At 46.5% G+C, this 23,756-nt stretch overlaps 1 protein-coding gene across 3 annotated transcripts in view; it reads right to left on the reverse strand.

Moving 5' to 3' along the window:
- Positions 1-23,756, reverse strand: part of Slc39a11 (solute carrier family 39 member 11) — a 416,305-nt gene that overhangs the window by 207,605 nt on the left and 184,944 nt on the right. For 2 of the 3 annotated variants that reach the window (XM_028761255.1, XM_028761254.1), the window contains exon 5: positions 18,791-18,935. In XM_028761255.1, coding sequence (XP_028617088.1) covers positions 18,791-18,935 — 145 coding nt within the window. The remainder of the gene's footprint in view (positions 1-18,790; positions 18,936-23,756) is intronic. The other variant, XM_028761256.1, reaches the window with a different exon arrangement.

Here is a 23,756-nt window from a genome sequence, read left to right on the forward strand (position 1 = left end):
CCACTCCTGGGCATATACTCAGAAGATGCTCCAACACATAACAAGGACACATGCTCCACTATGTTCACAGAAGCCTTATTTATAATAGCCAGAAGCTGGAAAGAACCCAGATGTCCTTCAACAGAGGAATGGATACAGAAAACGTGGTACATTTGCACAATGGAGTATTATTCAGCTATTAAAAACAATGAATTCATGAAATTCTTAGGCAAATGGGTGGAACTAGAAAATATCATCCTGAGTGAAGTAACCCAAACACAAAAGAACACACATGGTATACATTCACTGATAAGTGGATATTAGCCCCAAAACTCAAAATAACCAAGATACAACTCACAGACCACATGAAGTTCATGAAGAAGGAAGACCAAAGTGTGGGTGTGTCAGTCCTTCTTAGAAGGAACAACAAAATACTCATGGGAGCCCTTTTAACTCTTAAAGCATACATTTTGTATTTTCCTTCTTCAGCTTGATACATTTTATCAAAACACTCTTCTTAAGAGTGAACTGTAGTACAGAGCCTATGCTAGGCTGTTTTGATATTTCCTTTTTCAATGCAATTAATCGGAATCTCTTTACTTTAGCCTCAGGCAGAGTCTTCAGACAAGGACAAAAAGCAGCCACATTCTTCACTAAAACATCACAAGAACAATCTCTAGGCAACATACTAAAACTCTTTTCCTCTGAAACTTCTTGAGCCAGATTTCCACAGTTCAAATCACCCTTAGCACCACAGTCTTTCATGTTTCTATTAGAATGGCTCATTAAGTCCCATTTAAAGCCTTCCACTGCTTTCTGGATCCAAAGTCCCAAAATCATTCCTTCTAATAAAAGCATGATCAGGCCTATTACCAATACCTCATTCCCAGTACCAACTCCTGTATTTATTAGGGTTTAATTGCTGTGAAGAGACACCATGGCCAAGGCAACTCTTATAAAGAAAAACAGTTAATTGGGGCTGGCTTACAGGTTCAGAAGGTTAGCCCATTATCATCATGGTGGGAAGCATGGCAACTTCCAGGCAGGCATGGTGCTGGAAAAGGAGCTGAGCATTCTACATTCTGATCCAAAGGTAGCAGAAGGAAACTGGCTTCCACATTGGGCAGAGCCTGAGCATAGGAGACCTCAATGTCTGCCTATATAGTGATGTACTTCCTCCAACAAGGCCACACTTCCTAATAGTGCCTCTCCCTATGGGCAAACATTCAAATACAAGAGTCTATGGGGCCAAACCTATTCAAACCACTGCACCAAGTATAGGATAAGAATCTGTAATGATCTAGATTTGAGAATATAGCTCAGCTGGGCAGTGGTGGCGCATGCCTTTAATCCCAGCACTTGGGAGGCAGAGGCAGGCGGATTTCTGAGTTCGAGGCTAGCCTGATCTACAGAGTGAGTTCCAGGACAGCCAGGGCTACACAGAGAAACCCTGTCTCGAAAAACCAAAAAAAAAAAAAAAAAAAAAGAATATAGCTCAATTGATAAAGTGCCTTCCCTTGCATGCTCAGTGCCTGAAGTTTGATCCTCAGCAAGCACAAAACCAGACATGGTAGCCTGTACTTGCAATTCCAAGCACTCAAGAGGTAGAGGCTGGAAGATCAGAAGTTCAAGGTCATTCATCGTCACCTACACAATGGGATTCAAGGGTATGCTACGATAAATGAGATATTACCATAAAAAAAAAAAAAGAAAAGAGAACAACTCAACAAACTCTAGCAATCAGCTCTACTGGGGGGCAGTAGACAAGTAATTAAAGCCAGCGATCAAACACTGCAGAAGGACCCAGCAATAATTCAGACACACTTCCAGATGCCTGGAAGCGAATTCATATTTTTCATTCTAGGGAGCATTGGCTTTTACAACAACTGCAGAGCCAGCCTTCTCACACTGCAATAAACAACTGCTTAAGTAGAATTTAATGATCTGGGACAGACAGTGCTCTGAGCCAACAGAGAGACGTAGAAACAAAGGTGTATGATTCCTCCCCAGGCCTGAAATGGCCTTTTCACCAGTAAAAGAACCAAAGGAAGTTTTGGTAGGTTGGGATGAAATATGCCGTGGGACATGCGTACACCACAGAGGGGAAAGGGGGACATTTAAGGAACAAACACATCCAACCCATTGGCTGTCTTCACAAGCTGGGGTGCTCCTCTCACCTTGAGGAGATTCTGAGGAACCCAGGGTGTAAAATGATGCTGACCAGATAGGTCAGGTTGAAACTAAGCTGGGTTTTCCAAGCAAGCCCATTCCTAAGCATACTTCCCAGAGTTCCCATTAATATGGTGATACATGCAAGGCTTTACTGGGAGCACCGGCATAGCTGGCTCTCCCCTCCCTTCTACCCAGTGTTGAAAGAAGACTTACAGCGGCAGATGGCTGTTCGCCATTCCTCAACCTCCTCTTGGATGTATCAAATGACAAAATTATAGCAATTTAAAGCTCTTCCAGGACCTCGTTTTCAATACTAGAACCAGGTAATATCTCATGCCAGAACAGAAAACAAGTGTTTCCATGAGCCAAGCAGGGGGGTTAGTTTTATGCATAGAAAAGAACTGAAAAAAAACAGAAACAACTCCCCCCCCCCAAAAAAAAAGCAGACTGGTTCTCTGCTGGCTGGTTTCTATGTCAACTTGACAGGCTGGAGTCATGTGGGAAGGGGAAGCCTCAACTGAGAAAACACTCACATCAGACTCACTTCTAGGCAAATCTGTGGGCATTTTGTTGATTGAGGGTTGGTGTGGGAGGACTCAGCCCACGTTGGGCAGTTTCACCCCTATGCTGGTGGTCCTAAGCGCTATAAGAAAGCAAGCTGAGAAGCTGTGGTGATCAAGTCAGTTAAGCAGCACTCCTCCACGGCCTCTGCATCCGCTCCCACTCTGACTTTCTTGGGTGATGGACTAGCTTTAAGATGACATAAATACTTTCCTTCCTAAGCTGCTTTGGGTCGTGGCATTTTATCAGAGCAATAGAAGTCTTAATAAAGACAGCATTTTCCAAGTTACTTTTCTTGACGGGAAGGCAGAAAAATAGAAAAACAAATACCTGGCTAATATCAGGTGAGGTCAGGTTATAGTGTATGCACACATGCATACACACTAGTTTGCTTTCTATTGCTAATAAAAAAGGAACACTAAAAAAAAAAAACAACTTGGGGAGGAAAGAGTTTGTTTTATACATTCCAATCACAGCCCATCATGAAGGGAAATCAGGGCAAGAAGCTTGAGGCAGGACCTGAAGCACAGACCACGGAAAAATGCTGCTTACTGTCTTACTCAGACTGCTTGCAGATACTCCATACGATTACCTGCCCAAGGGTGTCACCCCTCACAGTGGGCTAGGCCCTCCAACATCAATCACTAACCAAGAAAATATAACCACAGGATTGCCTACAGGCCAATCTGAGGGAGACATTTCCTCAACTGAGAGCTCCTCTTCCCAGAAGTCAGTAGTTTGCTTCAAGCAGACGGGAATTAACTATCCAGAACAGTGTGCGTATGTGTATATGTGTGCATGTGTTCTTGTATGTATGTATGCATGCTTGCTTGTGTGCATGTGTGCGTGCTTGTGTGTGTAAAGTCAAAGGTAAAAGGAACGTTCCTTCATCTCCTCTCAGACCTTCCCATCAGCCCCTGCGCCAACTCCATGCCTCCTCTATTTCTCTTCATAAAGGGGCCAGCCTCAAAGGATTGAGTCCCCATGGGTCCAATTCAGTTGATTCTGGGTGTTTTCTTGTGGTGTCCTTGACTCCTATAATACTTCTCCCCATTGTGTGCCGGGTTCCCCAAGCTCCGCCTACTGTGTGGCTGTGGGTCTCTGCATCTGTTTCTGTCAGTTGCTGGATGAAGCCTCTCTGGTGACAACTGGGCTAGACACCAGTCTATGAGCACAGCAGAACATCACTAGGAATCACTTCCTTGACTTTTTCCCCATTTGTGTTTGATCCTGCTGTTTGGGCACAGAAGTTTGGTCTAGAACAGTGGCCTCACAAAACTGAGGAACAAACGTGAGTGCCTGTGGCAGAAAGACAGTGGCAAACCTTCCCTCTAGACCTTTACAACCTGACACATGAGCATTTTCCTCTGCACAGTGTCGGCATCTGCCATTCACTCTGTTGGACAATGGGAACAGAGTGGACATAAACAGGCCAGAGATCAGCAGAATTTTTTTTAAAAAAAAAAGAAAAAAAGGAAAGGGCTCATGCAGCTTGGGTTAGACTTGAGCTTGCAAGCATGCTACCAATTGACAGAGTCCAAGTCTTGCCATGCAGAATTCTCTGTTGTTGTTGATTGATTGGTTTGTTTTCCAAGATAGTTTCTCTGTGTAGCCTTGGCTGTCCTGGAACTCACCAGGCTGGCCTCGAACTCACAGAGATCCACCTGCCTCTGCCTCTGAGTGCCAGGATTAAAGGTGAGTGCCGCTGCCACCCTGCTGCCATGGAGAGTTCTTTTTTTTTTGGGGGGGGGGGTTGAGACAGGGTTTCTCTGTGTATCTCTGGCTGTCCTAGAACTCACTCTGTAGACCAGGCTGGCCTCGAACTCAGAAATCCGCCTGCCTCTGCCTCCCAAGTGCTGGAATTAAAGGCATGTGCCACAACTGCCCAGCACCATGCAGAATTCTTGTTTTGTTTTGTTTTGTTTTGTTTTGTTTTGTTTTTTGAGACAGGGTTTCTCTGTATAGCCCTGGCTGTCCTGGAACTCACTCTGTAGACCAGGCTGGCCTCGAACTCAGAAATCCGCCTGCCTCTGCCTCTCAAGTGCTGGAATTAAAAGCATGTGCCACAACTGCCCAGCACCATGCAGAATTCTTGTTTTGCTTTGTTTTGCTTTGTTTTGTTTTGTTTTGTTTTGTTTTTTGAGACAGGGTTTCTCTGTGTAGCCCTGGCTGTCCTGGAACTCACTCTGTAGACCAGGCTGTCCTCGAACTCAGAAATCCGCCTGCCTCTGCCTCCCAAGTGCTGGGATTAAAGGTGTGCGCCTCCACCGCCTGGCTCCATGCAGAATTCTTAAGACTTCCACCAGCTCTTTTAGTCTGTCCCTCACCATGACACAGGGCATATCGTTCTATGAGCTGCTTCACCAGGCCGGGACCAAGGGGCAGAAAGTAAGGTCAGGTCCGGGAGGGGTGAACCAACCTGTCGCCTGCTTATTTGAAAGCAAAATAACTCCTCATGATGCAGAGGAGTGAGCTTTGCTTGTTCATTCTTAAGGAGAGGCTGACTCACACTGCCTGTGACAGCCAACAAATGTAGTCAGTGCTGGAGCTCTTGGCAGAGCAGAACCTAATGAAAGCAAGTGCCTGGAGCCCCACATGAGCCCCTGGACTTCTCAACCCTCCTCCTCCTTCTCCTCCTCCTCCTCCTCTTCTTCTTCCTCCTCCTCCTCCTCTTCTTCTTCCTCCTCCTCCTCCTCTTCTTCTTCCTCCTCTTCCTCCTCCCTGGTAAAGTGCCCATGAGCACAGTTTTCTCTATATGAATGCTGCTAGAAATGTTGGGTGAATTCCACCGTCTGTGACTCATCTAAGTGAAGTTAATAACAATGGGAGAAAATCGAAACCACAATTTTATTTTGAACCAACCACTCTTTGGACAACAGCTGTCTCTAGAGCTTATCTGGTCTCTGTTCTTGGGATACTCATAACGTAGCCTTGTCGTCTGCCTGGGAGACAGGAAGAGGTTTGAAAGAGACAGCTATGTCTCTCAATGGACCCCCAAATAATTGGGAATTTCCCACAGGAACCCCACTCTGGGAGAATGAAAGGACTCCAGCCAGGGAGGGAATGCGTCTCCCAGGAAGAGATTTCACACAGTTCTAAGGACTTGTCTGACCACTTACAGGATGAGAGTGAAGCCCAACAACTGATGGGTCAGTGGTAGGCAGGACCACACCGTGACCAGGACAGCTTTGATGTGCAGATCATTGGCCTGCTATTTAAACTTTAACGTCACTAGCCACAGGTTCTTGGTCCAACAATGCCAAGTTTTATAAGTGGGACTTAAATCTACACAAAGAGTGTTTGGTTACCCCGTGGTGCTCATGCCATTATTGCACAGTGGGTGTGTCTTGCCAGTCACTTGTGGCTCAGAGTTTGCCCATGGAATACTGTTGATTAAAGTGAGTGTTTGCTGTATCTCTTCCCAGTGTGGCCACACTGAATAAATCTCCTTTCTCTGCTTTCCACTATTAATTTGGCTCTTTTTTATTGGTTTATTGAGAATGGGTGGTTAGACTCATCTTGGGGCACAGATTGTGACCCCCAAGTTTGATAACAGCCTCATACCTACCCCCGACAGCTCCAAGGACCAAAAAGAAAGCCAGCAGGAGCCACAGAAGCCAGACACAAGAAAATGTTCCGCGATTATAGCCCCATGGACAGGGCTTGCACTATGACTTTTCTCTCTTCCAGTCAGAGCAGCGGAGTGGAGGCCACTCTTGCCTAGTAAAGGTTTAAATGAGAAGACGGTTGTCTTAGGGATCCCTCTGGATAACAACACTCTCTCATAGGAACTCACTCAGTGAGACCACTATTAATTCATTAATTCCTCCCCACGGCAGCGCCCCATGATCTAACTATTTTGAAATAGGTCTCATCTCTCATAAATTCCACCCACCCCAATTCTGCCACCATGGGGACCAAGTTTCTGATACATGAACTCTTGGGGACGGGGGGGGAGGGGAGGGAGGGGGGTCATCACACCTGTATTATGCCCAAACCACAGCAGCTGTTATCCCAAATAGAGTACTTCCTGGGCTCCTTTGTCCAGGAGAGTTCTGCCACATGTATTCACATATGAGTTGTTTTTTTTTTTTTTTTAACCTCCAAAGGTGCAGCTGTGTGCTTCAGAATGGATGCTCTCAGGTCTTAGTGGCTCTTTTTGCTCCTGACCTCATTGGATGCTAAGAGCCTGGGCTTAGGGGAAGAAGAGACTAAAAGACTTAATTATAAGTCAAATGCCCTTAAGACCTAATGTTATAGTTATAGAGAGAGATCACAGTTCCCGACATGGAACTAAGAATAAAAACATCCCATGCAGCTGACAACTCTTGGGTTCCCAGCTCTGGGTTTGAACCACTGTTCCCTGAAACATCATCCAGCTCATCACCTAGCCTGAAGAGTGCACAGTTTGAGGCGCTCTCTAACAAGGACATCACTGGTGCCCAACAGAACAGAGGGTCACCGCACATGCTTGGGTGTTTAGTGGCATGGATGGCAATCTCTGGATGTCACAGACAGTATCTGTTTAAAAGCAAACCTCAGGGACACAAAGCCTTTGGTGGAAGCGGTTTGCATGTCTCCTAAGTGGGTTCATGAGTGTGAGGCCCTGAGTTCAATCCCCAGAACCCACATAAAAAGCCAGGCATGGTGGCTCATGTTTACATTCCCCTTGCTGGTGAGGTGGGAAGTAGAGACAGGAGGATCCCCTGAAGCTCTATAGCCAGCTAGCCTGATACCAGCTGAAGGCTCAAGCCAATGAGAGATCCTGCCTGTTTTAGTTAAGGTTTCATTGCTGTGAAGAGATACCATGACCAAGGCAACTCTTATAAAGAACAACATTGAATTGGAGTTGGCTTACAGTTTAAGAGGTTCAGTCCATTGTCATCATGGCAGAAAGCATGGCAGCATTCAGGCAGACATGCTGCTGGAGAAGGAGCTGATAGTTCTACATCTTGATCCAGGGGCAGTTGGAAGGAGACTCTCTTCCATACTGGGCAAAGCTTGAGCATAGGACCTCAAAGCCCACCCTCCACAATGATGCACTTAATCCAACAAGGCCTTGCCTACTCCAACAAGGCCACACCTTAATAGCACCACTTCTCATGGCCCAAGCATATTCAAATCAACACAATACCTCAAACAAGTGGAAGGCACCCAAAAGATGAGTAGAGGTTGCTCTCTGACTTTCTTATGTGCTTGCACATGAGTGCAAGTATGTACAGGCACATACATACATACACACACACATACACACACACACACATACACACATACACACACAAACAGAGAGAGAGAGAGACAGAGACAGAGACAGAGAGAGAGAGAGGTTCTAAGAAGGGGGGAATCATTCCATACAGAGTCCAAATGAGAAAGAAGTAAATAGCTACTTTTGAGTGTCTAGACAAACCAGAACATTCTCGGAAGACCTTAAATTCTATTTGACCAGCTAGCATGTCTGTTCAACTTGAACCTTCTCTACCTTCCCTTTCAACTCGAAACTTCTCAAATACTGGAATCCCCATTTTAAGCTTGAAGCAGCATTCTAATATAGGGGAGAGAAACAGAGATGGAAGGGCTTGAACATGTACAGCAGGACCTGCCCATCTGCCCTTTCAATTGGTGCGGGGGGCGGGGGGTGTCTCAGAGTCCTTAGAATCCATGGGTTTAATTTCTGTGATACACCCTATAAAGACCTAATCGCTAATCAGTTTAAAGAAAACATCATGCTTAGAAAACAAAATGGATGCCTGGGCTTAATTCGTGGCACTGGGGAGTCCCTTGCGGGGGGGGGACAGTCTCCTAACCAGACTTTCAGAATGTAGCTTTGTTTTTTGTTGTTGTTGTTGTTGTGTTTTGTTTTGTTTTGTTTTGTAAAGTTCACTGGTCAAGATGTACAGTCAAAACTGGTCTTTCTATAGCCCTCTTTCTTCAGTGTGACAAACCAGCCATGGGGCTTCCTAACAGCAAGCTAGCTAGGAAGCCAGGGGCACTTGTTAGTTCTCAGACAGTCATTTTCAATTACATTCTGTTGTCCTGTTTCCTATGCCGGAGCCTCAAAAAGCCTTTCATCCACCAGCTGGAGCCTCCGGGCTGCTTAATGCAATCGGCAGCAAAGAAGGGTCCTGACGTCTTGGCCAGATAACAAGAACCCTCAGATACAGGGCAGTCATTATCCCTGGCTCTACCCCTCTTCCCCAGTCACAGACAGGTCCACAGCGCAAAGGCCACGCTATGAAGAATCTTCATGGTGACTGTGCCGGAATGTAAGACCATGTGAAGGGGGAAGTTGAGAGGGTGAAGCTTTTTTCCCACCCGAGACCAGCAAGGGAGAAATGCAAGCAGTATGACACTTGGGTGGTTAATGACTCTAATCAAGTAGGGCTGGATGCGGCGCAGATGAAATATTGTCACCAAGGCACTGGGAAGAGAGGCTTCACAGCGAGGCTCTCCCTCTGTAACAAATCTCCTGGATATTCAGGCTCCTCGCTGGTATCTGGTGAATGGCAGGTCTGAGACTCACCGCTAGGATCTGTTTAATTAGCACTGTAGGCCAATGGGCTTCTGCTCTGCAAAGCCAGCCCAAAGCGAGGGCCTGGAGGAGATTTTACCCAGATTGAATTGCCCAGAAAGAGGGGAAGGACTCCAGGGTGGCATCCACCCCTGTAGGTCTCTATTCGGAGGGGGAAGAAAATGCTTCCAGAGGGCTTTTTCAGTTACTAGTATCACCAAGTGTTGTGGCACCACTGGGGCAGAAAAATGTCCCCACTGAGTCCAGAAGAGTCCTCCAAGGAGCTGAAGTGCTCTTAAGTGAGGGAGAGGCTGGGGGACTTCACACCAACCACAGGAAGAGGGGGAGAGACGCAGATCACTGAGACCAAGAGGGGTTCAACATAGAAAGGAGGGGTCCAGGAAGCGAGGGAGGACAAGAGGGGTGAAGAAAAAAGGAGGCAAGGTGAAACAAAACTGGGTTAAGAGAAGACTGGCCAAGAAGTCAAGGCGTGCAGGTGGACCTCAGAGGAGACAGGGAAGGTTACAGTTACCATGGCAACTCCTTGCTGAAAGGCAAGAACAGAGGAAGTCGCCATTGTCCCCAGTCAATACACCTGCTGCTGCATCTACACGCTCACCTGGAAGGCTGCAGAGTAAAATTCTGTAGTCGGCTTTCCACTCTCACACCCCAAGATCAATGCCAGGACCCACCTTTGCCCATCTGTTGTCCCAAACTAATGTCACATGAGCCCTTCTCCTGTGTGTTCCAGAGACACAGGAGGTTTGGTAGCCATGGGCTCCCGGACACCGCCATTCCCACAGATGTCCTTAGCAGGCTTGTGGCTGGGGCATCTCGGAGCATAAGGTTCCTCAACTCTGACTCTCAGGCCACACGGAGGAAACTCCCGTAAGGTCCTGGCCATCCTTGCCCTGTCTGTCTCCTGGGAAACAGGAGGAAAAGGGAAGCTGAGTAAAGCCCGCCTGTACACTAGTGAACCATGCATTTCACCTGTGCACTAGTGAAACATGCATTTTACCTGCGCACTACTGAACCATGAATTTCACCTGTGCACTAGTGAACCATTCACTTCCGTTACGACCACAAGCCCCCACTCTGCCTCCCGCCCTTCACACACACAGATGTGTTCTACCACCCAGGCGTTCGTGATTCTTCACATCTATTTTATGATGCATTTTACATACACCATATATTTATGCCTCTTCATCTCCTGCGGAGACTGATTTCTCTGCAAAGACATCTGACCTTCTACTTAGCACAGTCTGTTGATTCTGAGTGGAGATTCTGTCCCTAAATGGTTCATCTCTCAGAGTAGCTCTAAAGGACCGATGATACCCATATGCTCGGCAACTGAAGAATCTACCTTCAAACCCAGAGTTCTCTGTGGGTTCCCATATGAGCAGCCTAGACCAGAGCAATCTCATACCCAGGCTTCCAGGGATCTCTTGCAATCTTTATTATTTTCCAAATAAACAAAAAACAACTAATACTTACTGAGGGCCTACAGTAAAATAGGCTTTATTCTACACATCTCATATGTATTGATTTAGTCAATCTTCCCAGAAACTCCAAGGTCAAGCAGCTGCTAAAGGATCAAGTCATAGCTCTACCCCAGCATGTCTAAACCTTTGACTTATTCTCTGACCCTTTCCAACTTGATACTATCTGTGCATCCTGACAACTTTCAGGAATGAGCTCCGTGGTGTTCCAAATATGTATCTTATTACACATCCTACAGTGAACAGCACATTTGTAACTTTGTACCGATAGCCATCCTACAGTGAACAGCACATTTGTAACTTTGTAACAATGGCGCAGGGATGAGTCCTTTTAACTCTACCATCTAATGTCACACTAGAAGCCTTAACCATTGCAATAAAGCAAGAAAAGCTTTTAAACAGCAGAAGAAAAAAGAATGAAACTATACTTCACAGACATGACACAGAAAATCTCCAAGGATATAGCAATACATTTCTTAGAACTAACAGATGAGCACATCAGGTTTTTAGGATACATAAAAGTCAGTTAGGTTTCTACATACTAGCAATGAGCAATTGAAGTTTAAAACATGTTGCTATTTATTTGACACTAGTGGTATATGGATATAAAGCTAACCGAATGTATAGCTTGCAGATGAGAAAAAAATAAAAACAAACAAGAAAACCCACAAAAGTACTCAGAGGAAGCATGAATAAAGGGATATACACAGGATTCATGAAAGACTCAATATTCTGATGATTTCCATTTTTTCTAAGTTAGTTAATGAATTCGATGAAATCCAAACCAAAAAATCTCATCAGGAATTTTTTTGTAGATATTGGTAAACTGGTTCCAAATTTGTGTGAGATGACAAAGGAAATGATCTAGACATAATAATTTTTAGGCAGGTCATCAATACCTAATTTCAAAAGTATTATAAAGCTCTAATAGCAGAAAGAGAGGGAATTTGGAGAGAATATGGACACAAATTAATCAGAACAAAGAATCCAAAGACAGAGCTACACAAATATGGCCAATTGTATTTTACAAGAGCACGCATGGACACACGCGCGCAAACACGCAAACACACACACACACAATCAATGGTGAAAGAAAAGTCGGAATACTTGGTGCTATGGAAGCTGAATATCTCTATGAAAAAGAAACTGCACCCAACACTATTTTAAAAAGAAATTGAATTGTCTAGAGAGATGTCTTAGTGAAAAAGAGTGCACACCACCCTTCTAGAGGACCAAGTTCAATTCCCAGCACCCACACCAAGTAGCTCACAACACCTGTAACTCTAGCTGCAAGGAATCTGATGCCCTCTTCTGGCCTGCAGCACACCTGTGATCATACATACATACATACATACACACACACACACACACACACACACACACATACATATTCACACATAAGCACATCATATAACTCTTTAACCAAAAAGGTAGCTCAAGATGGAGCATAAACTGTGTTGATTTCTTTTCCGTTGCCGTGACAGAATCCTCTCACAAAAGTGACCTAAGGGAAAAGAAGGTTTATTTCAGGTCACAGTTGCAAGTTGCAATCTGTCAGGGTGGAGAAGGCAAGGAAAGCATCAGGATCTTAAGGCATGTGGCCACATTGGGTGCTTGGTCAGAGAACAGAGCAATGGATGCTTGCATTTAGATGCTCAGCTCATTCAGTCTACTCAGACAGTCCAGGATCCTCTGTCTAGGGAATGATGTCCACTGTGGACACATTGTGTTCCCACAATGTGTGTTCCCACCACCATTATTGTAATTAAGATAACCCCCTACAGACATGCCCCAAGGCCAACCTAATCTAGTCAGTCCTTCATTGAAACTCTTCCCAGGTGATTCCAGGTTGTGTAAAGGAAACACTGACCATCACACAGACCTAAATGTAGAAATTAACCTTGGTGACTCTGAGTTAAACAAGGGATTGTTAGATATGACACCCTATGGATAATCTGGAATAACTGCTAAATTGGACTTGATCAGAATTAACAGCTTCCCCACACTCCAAAGAATTGATCAGAGAGTAAGAAGGTAACCTAGAGACTTGGAGAAAAGGGAACGAAAGCCACAGATCTACCGAAGAAATTCATCTGTGATGCTGATAAAGGGGTCTGGGACTCTGCAATAGGAAGAGGCAAAGGATCTTGACACCAAAGATGATACAAAGACGTAAAGGAGCACAAGAGAAAATGCACAAAGTATTACACAAATGAAAATTACAAGAGACCACTAGGAGAGCTAAGACATAAAAAACAAACAAAATGAAAAGTTTCCACTGCCAAGGGCCAGGCAGGACTCACAGCAAGCGGAAGTCTGGTGGGACCGATGAACTAGAAAACCACTTAGAAGACAGTTTGGAGGGATGCTGCAAATACCACATAATCCCTCAACTCCGCTCCAAAAGAAGTGAAAACTTGTTTACACACAGAGCTTTGCGTGAATAATTACAGCAATATCACTCAAAATCACCAAAACCTGGGGACCAAGCCAGATGTCTTCCAGCTACAGAATGGATGAATCGCATGTGGTATATCCACATAATGTGGCATATATATAATGTGGGAGGAGCAAAACCACAGCAGCAATGGTTAAAGAAGTGGCTGGGGTTGACTCCCTCTGTGGCCAAAGGTAATTTGAGAAGGTGCTGGGACTGTCTTCTATCCACTTGCGGAGTGGTTAGAAGACTGCATTCTCTATAACTCAGGGAACTATGGGCAAGAAGAGCAGAGTTGTTTATATATTTTAAATTAAAATAAGTTTCAAAACAGAGTCATACTATGCTATGTATCCCTGTCTGGTCTTGAACTTGCAATGTAGACTAGGCTGACTTCGAACTCACAGAGATCCACCAGCCTCTGTCTCCCAAGTGCTGGGGTTAAAGGTAAATACCTCCAGAGCTAGATTTAAAATACATTTTATGAATCTTACAAATACCTTTTATGTCCTAGGCAACTGTATAGCCTTAAAATGGCCATGAAACTTGGAATCTGACCATTTATAATCTTAAGGGTTTCTTTATGACCAATCCGACCTTATCATAGCTGATCCAGACCACGGTGTATGGCTTCTGGCTAAAGCTAAGTGATTGAGCATTGATGCCTCAGTGATGACAGGGTCTGAGTCCACATGGGGATGGATGGATGGGATGGGGAAGCAGCAGATGGGAGGCACTGGCGGATGTGGAGTCTGACTATGTGCTGAGCCCTGAGGTGTTTTTCAGGCTCACTTCAAAAAACTTACATATTACATAGGCCAATGGTCCCATTTGTTTTCCAGGGAGCTCTGAGTCTTCTTGAGGGCAGAGGTCCTGTGTAAATGGCCACAGAGATTTCCTCACAGGAAAGAATATACCCTATCATTACTAAGGCTGACTGGACCAAACATTGACAAGGCCCACTGTGATACTATGAGCCCAGCAGGGGAACCCTGCCTCCTAGAGAGGAGAACAGAGATTCCCAGAGCCAAGTCAGTTGTAAGGGATCATCTTAACGCTCTTCCCCTTATCTTCCATGACACCTGCCTTCCCTCCTCACTTAGTATAGAGGTACCAGGGGTGCTGAGGTTTGCTTCTGTTTCAGAATCATTGGTAAGTCCCAGAATATACAGCTCCAGAGAGCTCCAGCCCTCCAAACCATGGTCCTTTGAAACAACTGATTTAGGTTTGGATATGAAGGTCTGCTTTTCTCCTCTAATCCCGATAGAGGAGGCATTCAAAGAAGCAAGCAGAACGCAGTGCTAGATTGTCAACCTTCAGGAGCCGTGAGAGGACCTGCAGCATGCATCTGCTCACACATCCAGGTCGGCCAGGCACAACGTTGAACTATTACCAATCCCCTTTCCTCAAGGCGGGGCCGCAGCCACCCCGGTTCAGATGATGGCGCTACTGCGATCTTCACCTGAGTTCAAAACCTAATTCCGTGCCTTCCCTCAGCCCCTTCCATCTCCCAGGCTGGAAGCAGCATCAAATTCCTTCCAGTCTTACAGGATCAAAAGCTGCTGCTTCCGGTTTGTTCCCAGGCAAGATAATAACAGCAAGAGGAAAAAGAATCTGAGCGAGGAGTGAACACATAGGGGAAAAAAACACCCACCGATGCTCAGGCTGAGGATGTAGCTCAGGGGTACAGCACTGGTTTAGTTGCATCAGGCCTGGAGCTTGACCACCCCTTCCCCAGCGATGAAGGAAAAAAAAAAAAGTCCTAAATATTTGAACCAAAGTGTTACCCTGTATTTTATGAGTTTAAAAAGCTGAAAAGAAAAAAAAAAAAAGCAACATCTAAGAAACAAAACAAAATAATACAGGAAACCATGGAGTCGGCTGTTTCTGGGAGCAGCCCCTCTAAATCTCTGAGTAATAAAGGCCCGGCAGGAATATCCTGACCCGGCTGGTGGGACTCTGGCCGCTTCTGGCGCACATTAAAAACACATTACCCTGTTTAATAGACTTATGAGCTGAAATGGATGTGTCGGGCTCTTATAAATATGAAGAAGCCTGCTAACCAAGCAAATGTTAAATTTTGCATAAGGAGACAGTACCCTAACTCTTCTGTATACCTCCAGCAGAGCTGCAGGCAGCCTTTCCAAAGCTCCGGTGAATTAAAAGCCATTCCATTCTATTACTGTCAGGAGAAGACTCCCCAGGCGCTCTCTCCCTGTCTCTCTCTCTGTCTGTCTCTCTTTCTGTCTCTCTCTCTCTGTCTGTCTCTGTCTCTGTCTTTGTCTCTGTCTCTCTGTCTCTCTCTCTCTCTCTCTCCCTTTCTCCTTCCTTCCATCCCTCCCTCTCTCCCTCCCTCCCTCTCTCCCTCCCTCCTACCTGACTTTTAAGGCCTTTTTTTGTTTTTCCAAATAGGTTTCTCTGTGTAGCCCTGGCTGTCATGAAACTCATTCAGTAGACCAAGCTGGCCTTGAATTCACAGATATGCCTGCCTGCCTCTTCCTGTCAAGTGCAGGGATTAAAGGCATGAGCCAACACTTCCCCACACACCCTCTCTTTTAAAGAAGTCTGGGTTACAGTCCAGAAGGGATGAAGGGGGAAAAAAACCCTCTCTTGACCTAAAGAGGATGATAATTCAAAATTGTTGACAGGAGACACCGAAGCACAGACGTGCAAGACTTCAGACACATTGGAGTCACAGAAAATGTCACCGTCCTCTGCCTTCCAAAAGCACATAGGTTGGGTACCACAACAAAGCCAAAGACATGGGGAGTGGAGAGGGGCATAGGAGTGAGAGGGAGATAAAACAGGGTCGGGGGAGTAACCAGAGTGTATGACCTACGTGTATGAAACTGTCAAAGAACTCAATGCAACAGCCACATTATGAAAAAGCTCTGTGTATTTAAGTGGCTTCGCTGCTCATATACAGACCCCAGATACATATATAAATACATACATGCATGCATGCATACATACAACTATTCACACGTGTCAAAATGTTCTCTGCCACATCCTTGATAACAACAGAACACTAGAATTAATCTAAATTAATTAAGTAATCTAATCTAAACTAAAATCGAACACTAGAATTAATCATGCAAGGTCAGTAACAAGAACGAGATGAACTTGGAGTGATCCATACAATAACAAATTCTGACCAAGTTCAAAGTCACCAGACACAGAGCAATGTCCCAAGCATGGCTACAGCACGGCACAACCATCCTCAAGGGACACGCAAGACCAGCACTTGTGTCCCTGGTAGGGGATTAAACTACAAGTGATTTGGGTTGTAGGCAAAAATCACTCTTTCTTTTTAACCCTTGCCATGACATTTGAATTGGGGGAAAGAAAAATGGTGGGTGGGTAGGTAGATGGGGAGGTGAGAGAGAAATACTAGAGGGAGAGAGGGAGGGAGGGAGGGAGGAAAGAAGGGAAGGAGGGAGGGAGGGAGGGAGAGAAAGAGAGAGAGAGAGAGAGAGAGAGAGAGAGAGAGAGAGAGAGAGAGAGAGAATATGATATAGTTGAAAATCACTACATCCCCATATATTCCAGGCTTTGAGAATAGCTGATGTTATAAGCATTAGGCACGGACAGCCATCGATAGCAAAGTGTCTAATAGATGCTTTTCCCAGCTTGGCTGCTGCAGCCACCCGGGGCTGCTGAACTTCCCTCCCAAGGCATGGCTTCTCTGGCTTCTGCCCCTGCTGAACCAATTAAAGGACATGATAGCAGTGCTGTGATTGTTTTTTCAGAGGCTGATGTTTGTCACTAAATGCCCATTAGGCTGGTCTCCTTGCTCCAGTTACAGCAAGCAAGCTAAAGGACAAATCCAGATGGCACAAAGAGTGTCCCTTCAGGCTTGGTCTGCAGGAGGCCAGTCAGCAAATGAGCATTATCAGGTCTGAGAGTCCCCAGATGCCTGACACCCACAGGTGCACCCAGGTGAGAAGAGATAGCTGAGAGCAAAATCTTCAAGAGCTGCATCCGGGCCTGGATCGGAACGGTTAGCAACAGCCACAGGGATTGCTTGGCAACCTTGTAACAGGCTGTGTCTGGTGTTCAGCTGCAGGGGAGAGGACCGAAGTGCCCTCTACACAACCCCACCACTGAACACTAGGTTGCCTGAGAAAAGCCGAAATCTCACAAAGTTCCATGGGAAAGGCCCACTGAGGGGCTAGAGAGATAACCTAGCCTATAAAGTGTTTGCCTTGCAACCGTGAGGTCCTGAGTTCAAGCCCCGTAACCTACAGGAAAAAAAAAAGCTGGACATGGTGGTATATGCTTGCAATCCCAATTTGGGGAGATGGAGAGAGGCAAGATTCTAGGATTCTCTGGCCAGCCTGCACAGTCAACTTGGCAAGTTCCAGTTCAGAAAGAGGATCACCCTCAGGTCTCAAAACAAAGGGTTCCTGAGGACCGCATCCTCAGTTCCTGAAGAGTGTGTGTGTGTGTGTGTGTGTGTGTGCCTGTCTGTCATAGAGGAAAGACTACCTGTTTCTCTCTGCAGTCCCCTTGCCACTGAGACCTCTGTGATGCAGTTTTGTCTCACTTGAGAGCCTGGGGAAAGGCTGTCCTCTGACTTCCCTTACTCATGCATCCATATTCCGGTGTGTGTGTGTCTGTGTGTCTGCCAGTTTTCACCTTGTTTGACTGACAGACACCACTACAAACTACCCCTGAACCCCCAATTCCTTTGTCTTAAAAGACAAGGAAGTAGAGCCAGGCCAATTTTTCTACCCTACACCCACTCTGAGTTAAGGCTGTAACATCCTCACAAGGCCGAACATGAGTTGAGCAAAGAAAACTGCTAGTGAGAATCCCCAGAGAGACCTGTGTACCTGTGTTGTCAGGATGAAAAAGTGACAAGTTTGATGGAAGATAGCCCCTGCCTACCATCTTGTGAGAGATGAGAAGCAAAGCCTCAGTCGGTATAGGCTGAGTAGAATGAGATGCATTAGAGGCGGCAGAGGGCAGCTGTGATATCTGACCCTCTCTTGCTTGAGATCCTATTAGATGAATTTTACTTCAGCTGGGAAGTTGTGGGCGGCAGAGAGGATCCACCAGAGAGTAGGCCGCCAAGGTTTTTCTTGGTTAATGTGCTCAGAGAAGACTCTGACCGGAGACCACTGAGCTCAGGCCACACAGGGCAGAATCCAAGCACATACCGGACCTCTCTGAGATTTAAGAAGTGTTAGCTGATTCCTCTAGAGAGACCCTTCCCTCTGAAGTCAGCAGAAAAGATGCATTTGTTGACTTTAACGTTTTCCAGCTCCACACAGACATCGCAAGAGACAGATGCATGCTCTGACTCCCCAGATGAATCAGAAAGTCAATGATCACACAAACAAAGAGGGCACTCGGGGCTCATCGGGGATGGGGAGACGGAGGGACCAAAGGTCATCCTTTCTAATCTAAATCAGCCGCATCCAATTCAGGGCGATCCCTGTCCATTCACCAAGTTGTGTGATGGGCGAGAGTCCACATGAACAAATGAGAGAAAGGACATGGGCAGAGGCCACCATGAGCAGTGGGGCTAGCAGCCTGCAAGTGCAGAGAGCCTGGCATTCCCTTCTCTCCTACCACCAGCCCTGGGTCTGACCCTCTGGCCCAGCTCAGCAGCAGCAGCAGAAAGCTTGCCTGAAAGAAGCCCAGTGCTACCTATCCGGATGGAAAGTTCTCTCTCGGGGAAGAGCAGCGCGGTGGGGTCCCCGTGATCAGACTTCTTCATCAAGGCAGGGTCCAAGTTCAGCGCCAGGGCCATCTGGGGGTCTTCGGAAGCACTCTGAAACAAGAAGCAGAAGTGTCACTGCAGCCCTTCCATGACCTTGGGACTCTCCATCCTCGGGGCCCACAGATGTCTGGGCAAAGGACCCATGTCCTGCTAAGAGTTCCAGGGCCAAGTAACTGATGTGACCCAGCTCTCACAGGTTGGACCATCAGGAAGATGACAAGCTTTGGGGAAACACAGGTTGTCACTGATCTCCTGACTGACAACTCCTCCACACGCATTCCGTCACTGTTGGATACCCGGTGGAATGGGCTTAGACTCTGACCTACGAAAGTAAGCCTAGGGAGCCATTCCTCCATCCATCCCACATGTAGCTGCCTTTGCTGGTCACTGTGACACAACACCAGACAAACAGCCTGAGGGAGGAAAAGCTAATTTTGCTATTTCAGATAATTCAGTCTATAGAAGGTGGACAGGGCATGGCAGAGCAATGAGCATGGCATTCCCAGCAGCCGGGAAGCAAAGAAAAGAAACAACCCAGTACATCTCCAGCTTTCTCTTTTTTTCCTTCACTTATCTCACCCAGTCCCTGAGCTGAGAAGATGGTCCTGCCCACAAACAGAACGGATCTTTACACCCCAGTTCATCTTCTCTCAAAAATGCCCTCACAGATGCTTCGACAGGTAAAGCCGCACCAATATACTGGGTTACTGTGAATCCAGTCAACGGAGAAGGCCAACCACCGCAAGGTCACCGCTTGTCAACACTCAGGTACCTCACGTTAAGCCACAGTGCTCCACTCCTGGCACACAAAAGGAACGTGTACTCCTCACAAAACGAGATGCGTTTTGTCCTCTGAAAGTCCTCAAGGTCATGGTCTCAACATCACCCAAATGTCTAAGTTCAAAGTCTCTTCTGACACCTAAGGTGCCTTCACACCTCATAGCTTTGAAGTCTTGGGAAATCAAAATGCAAGGCACATGCCCTCGCCGCTATACAAGAGCACAGAGTAAGGATTTCAAGTTCAAAATGGAGGAATGGGAGAATAGTTGGGGCAGACTGAACCCCAGCAGGGAAAACATTAGAGCCCGCAGCTCAACGTCTAGTGTCCAGGGCACACAGTGTCCTAATGTGAGCTTCAGTAGGCTTGGATTCCCCAGACCCCTATGGCCAAGCCATCTGCACCCCCACCTCCACCATGCAATTTTTCTCTTGGGCTAGCCCCACTTACTGCTTTGCCTTCCCTCTGCAGATGGCGCACAGCCCATATTCCTGACATCCCCAGCATCCTACAGTCTTTGAAGCTCAGGCCTGACTCTCACAGATTCACACACATCAGCTTCCCAGGAGATCCTCATGGTAAGTCCATTATCTATACGCAGGTCTTGCATTCCATCTGCCTGCTCGACCAACACTCTGTGGATAATTTCCAAGTCTGCTACCATGTTAAACAACCAACCTTGACCATAGCTAAAAGTGGCCTATGCCCGTATGTGCCTGGCCAAGCTATAGGTACCTGGGTGGCAGAATCTGAGAAAACAATTCCCCAGATAGCCCTGTGCAAGCGAGGAAACCCTGATGCTCGCTGTTTATAAGAAAACTCCTTCAGAGGGTTTGCAGGTTTGTACTTTAAGAGTGTTCTATGAGCAGGGTCTGGCCAATATCCAGTTGTCTCAGTGCAAAGCATCTGGTGTCTCTTTAACATGACTAATCCCTTTGCAAACTACGCCCCTCTTGCCCACGATGTACTCCTGTTCTAGTTAAACTTCACGTTTTCACATCCTTCTGCTCTGCTTTTCTGCTCATGATTCTCACTATAAACTTGGCTAAAAGCAGCAGACAATAACTATACACACACACACACACACACACACGAATGTTTCCTAGTCTGGGAATATTTTCTGCCAAGTTAATTATTCCTTATTTTCTCATTATTCTTAATCTCTCTCTCTCTCTCTCTCTCTCTCTCTCTCTCTCTCTCTCTCTCTCTCTGTGTGTGTGTGTGTGTGTGTTCACACGTGCATGCGTGTGTAAATGCACGCACATCCACAGAGGCCAGAGGCATCAGATACCCAGGGAGCTGGAGATACAAGTATTTGTGCATGGGTGCTGAGAACCAAACTCAGGTCCTCTTCAAGAGTAATGTATGTGCTCCTAACCACTGAGCCATCTTTCCAGCCCCAATTTGAATTTAGCCTCCCACAAAGTTTTAGGACATCAATAAAATGTAGACAAATGTTCTCTGCTGGGTTGTAATATGAAGAATCCAACTCTCCGTAGAGTGCTTCTCCCCAGCAGGAACTCGATGAACTCATTCTTTACTGTCTGAGCTCCTTGTGGAATTCTGGTCTCCTGAGTTTCCAGGAGAATCACCCATTAAGCTCCGCCTACAGCTTCTAGGGCATCCACAGCTCACATCTCTAAATGCTTTCAAACTGTTCCCACACACCCGTTCCAAAGGCTCGAGAGATGTGTAATCAGGGTTAGTCACACCAATCTCCCAGTCCTGGTATCAATTTTCTGCACTTGTTACTTCTGTGTCGCCATAACCAAGACACCCTGCAGAAGACCGAAGGGGGAGGAAGAATTTATTTGTCTCCCAGTTTCTGAGGCTTTCAGTCCACCAGAGTGAGGAGGGCATAGCAGTGGACAGCAGGTCACAGAACAACCGTCCCAGGGGCCACGAAAGGTAAACAAACTAGGACTTTTCTATAAAATAATTTCAGAAAAAGTGTACCAGGCTGTATCTTACACACACACACACACACACACACACACACACACACACACCTGTTTGTTTTCTTACAGCCATGATGATCAAGGACAAAAAAAAAAAAGAAAACCTAAAGATTCAGACATTTTATTTGATCATTTCTTTCCAATTAAATATTAAGCATAAACACTCCAGGGTGTCTCACGTCTTATTTCGGTTTGTTTGTTTTCTCATGTGGTTCTAGTGTCTTTATTCTTTGTTCATCAAACCTTCTGTGGAGTACTCTAATAAGAGTAAGACGCCCCATCTATCCTGTTTGAAAAGTAGGGGAAGCCCCCATTCCTGCTCAGCCAGCCTCACACAGCCCTCAGCTTCTATGCTGAATCCTGGAATCCCCCCTCTGTCACACTGAGTGACATCTGGCTCTTGGCATCATGGTCAAGACTGGCACCACAGATGGGCAGAGTCCTGGGTGGAGGAGAGACTGAGCGAGCCGGTCCACACCTCTGCAGAAGGCCCCACTCAGCCCGTCTCGGGTGACAGCTGGTGTCTGTGTGATGAGCCGTGGGCCACAGAGTCTCAGCTCTTTGTTTGTGTGCTTTAATTATTCCTAATTCTCCAGCTCCCGCTGGTATCTGACAGATCACCGCCGCAGAAAGGGTGACGGCTGGCTTCTCTTGACGAAGAACTGGGAAGAAGATAGAGGTGGGGGGAATAACTTCATTACGGCGGGGGTGGGAGGGGGGGAATGCCACTGCCTTCATGTGCACCAGGCTGCTCATACAACTGAAGCCCCTCAGCAAGGCACAACCCAGAGTCAGTCCGGCTGATTTAGGACAGTGGTAGTTAACAGGGTGATTTTAGTCTCCCCTCCCCAGACCTCAGAACACAGAGAAATAAGCAACTTTGGCTGTTCCAGAGGGCGTGGGTGGTTCTTCTGGTGTTCCTCAATACCCTATCATGTAGGGGACAGCCTCAGAGCAGACGACAATAAATGACAACATCCCTAATGTGGAGAAGCCTCGCTCTTAAAAGATTCAGGCTGCCTGGGCTCTCCACGAGATAACAAATTAACACTGGGAACTCTGAGCTCTTGTTACTACCAAGAAAAGAATTCTGTCACTTTCTCTGGGATGACTGCTGCCTGCCTGCCTGCCCTCACGACTTAATACATTTTTAATTAAGCATCAGCTGTCTACCGGCAATGCAGCTCCTCGAGATATAAAAGAGCCAATCCCCATAGCTGCACGAACTGCCCCTTCTCCTTTGAGAGACCGACAAGGCAATCGATGACCGATTGAACAATTGCAGAACCCGGTGGTCACGATGCTTGGAAGAAGGGGATTGGCAGGGTGGCTCAGTGGGTAGGGTATTTTCTGTGGAAGCTTAAGAAGCTGACTTTGCATCCCGAACATCCATATAAGAGCCAGGCGTGTTGCTGGGGCCTGTGACCCAGCCCTGGGGAAGCTGGGACAAATGGATGCCTGGAGCCCATTGGTCCACCAGCTTAGAGAAGTGGGGAGTCCCAGCTTCGGTGAAGAGTCCCTGTTTGAGAAGACAATGCAGAGAATGATGGAGAAAGACATCAGACAACAGCCTCACCCACACATAGATATACGTGTGCCACATAAAGATACGAGAAAATACATAAGCAAACGGAGACAACTGCATCATGGCCAATGGCTGCAGCCACGCTTGCTCCTGGCTTTGTGCTGGGTATGTTAAGAGATTGGCGTAAGCTTCGCCATTATTAAACAGGGAGGTGTGTGTTTTCCTTGGGTTACTGTGGAGACTGCCCTCTTTGTGAAGATGGCATTAAAGAAAAAGAAAACAAATGGCAACCTCTTAGCCCTCAGACCCCTCGGCTACTCCATCACCCCAGATGCCGGTGGCTGTATTGCTTCCTACCCACATTTAGGGAGCAGAGGGATGTATAACAGGAAGATCTTACCCCAGCTGCACTCAGAAGCTGCCCTTTTGGGCCAGAAAGATGGCTTAGAAGGTGCAAGCCCGAAGACCTGTGTGCCCTCTAGACTCCACAGTAGAGAGAGGGAACGAACTCCTGAAAGTTTCTCCATGCATTTTCCTTTGCATGTGCATCCCTGTGCGCTCTCTCTCTCTCTCTCTCTCTCTCTCTCTCTCTCTCTCTCTCTCTCTCTCTC

This window comes from Grammomys surdaster, unplaced genomic scaffold, assembly GCF_004785775.1.
Source record: "Grammomys surdaster isolate TR1022 unplaced genomic scaffold, NIH_TR_1.0 126906, whole genome shotgun sequence".
In the NCBI taxonomy this organism is placed as follows: Eukaryota; Metazoa; Chordata; class Mammalia; order Rodentia; family Muridae; genus Grammomys; species Grammomys surdaster.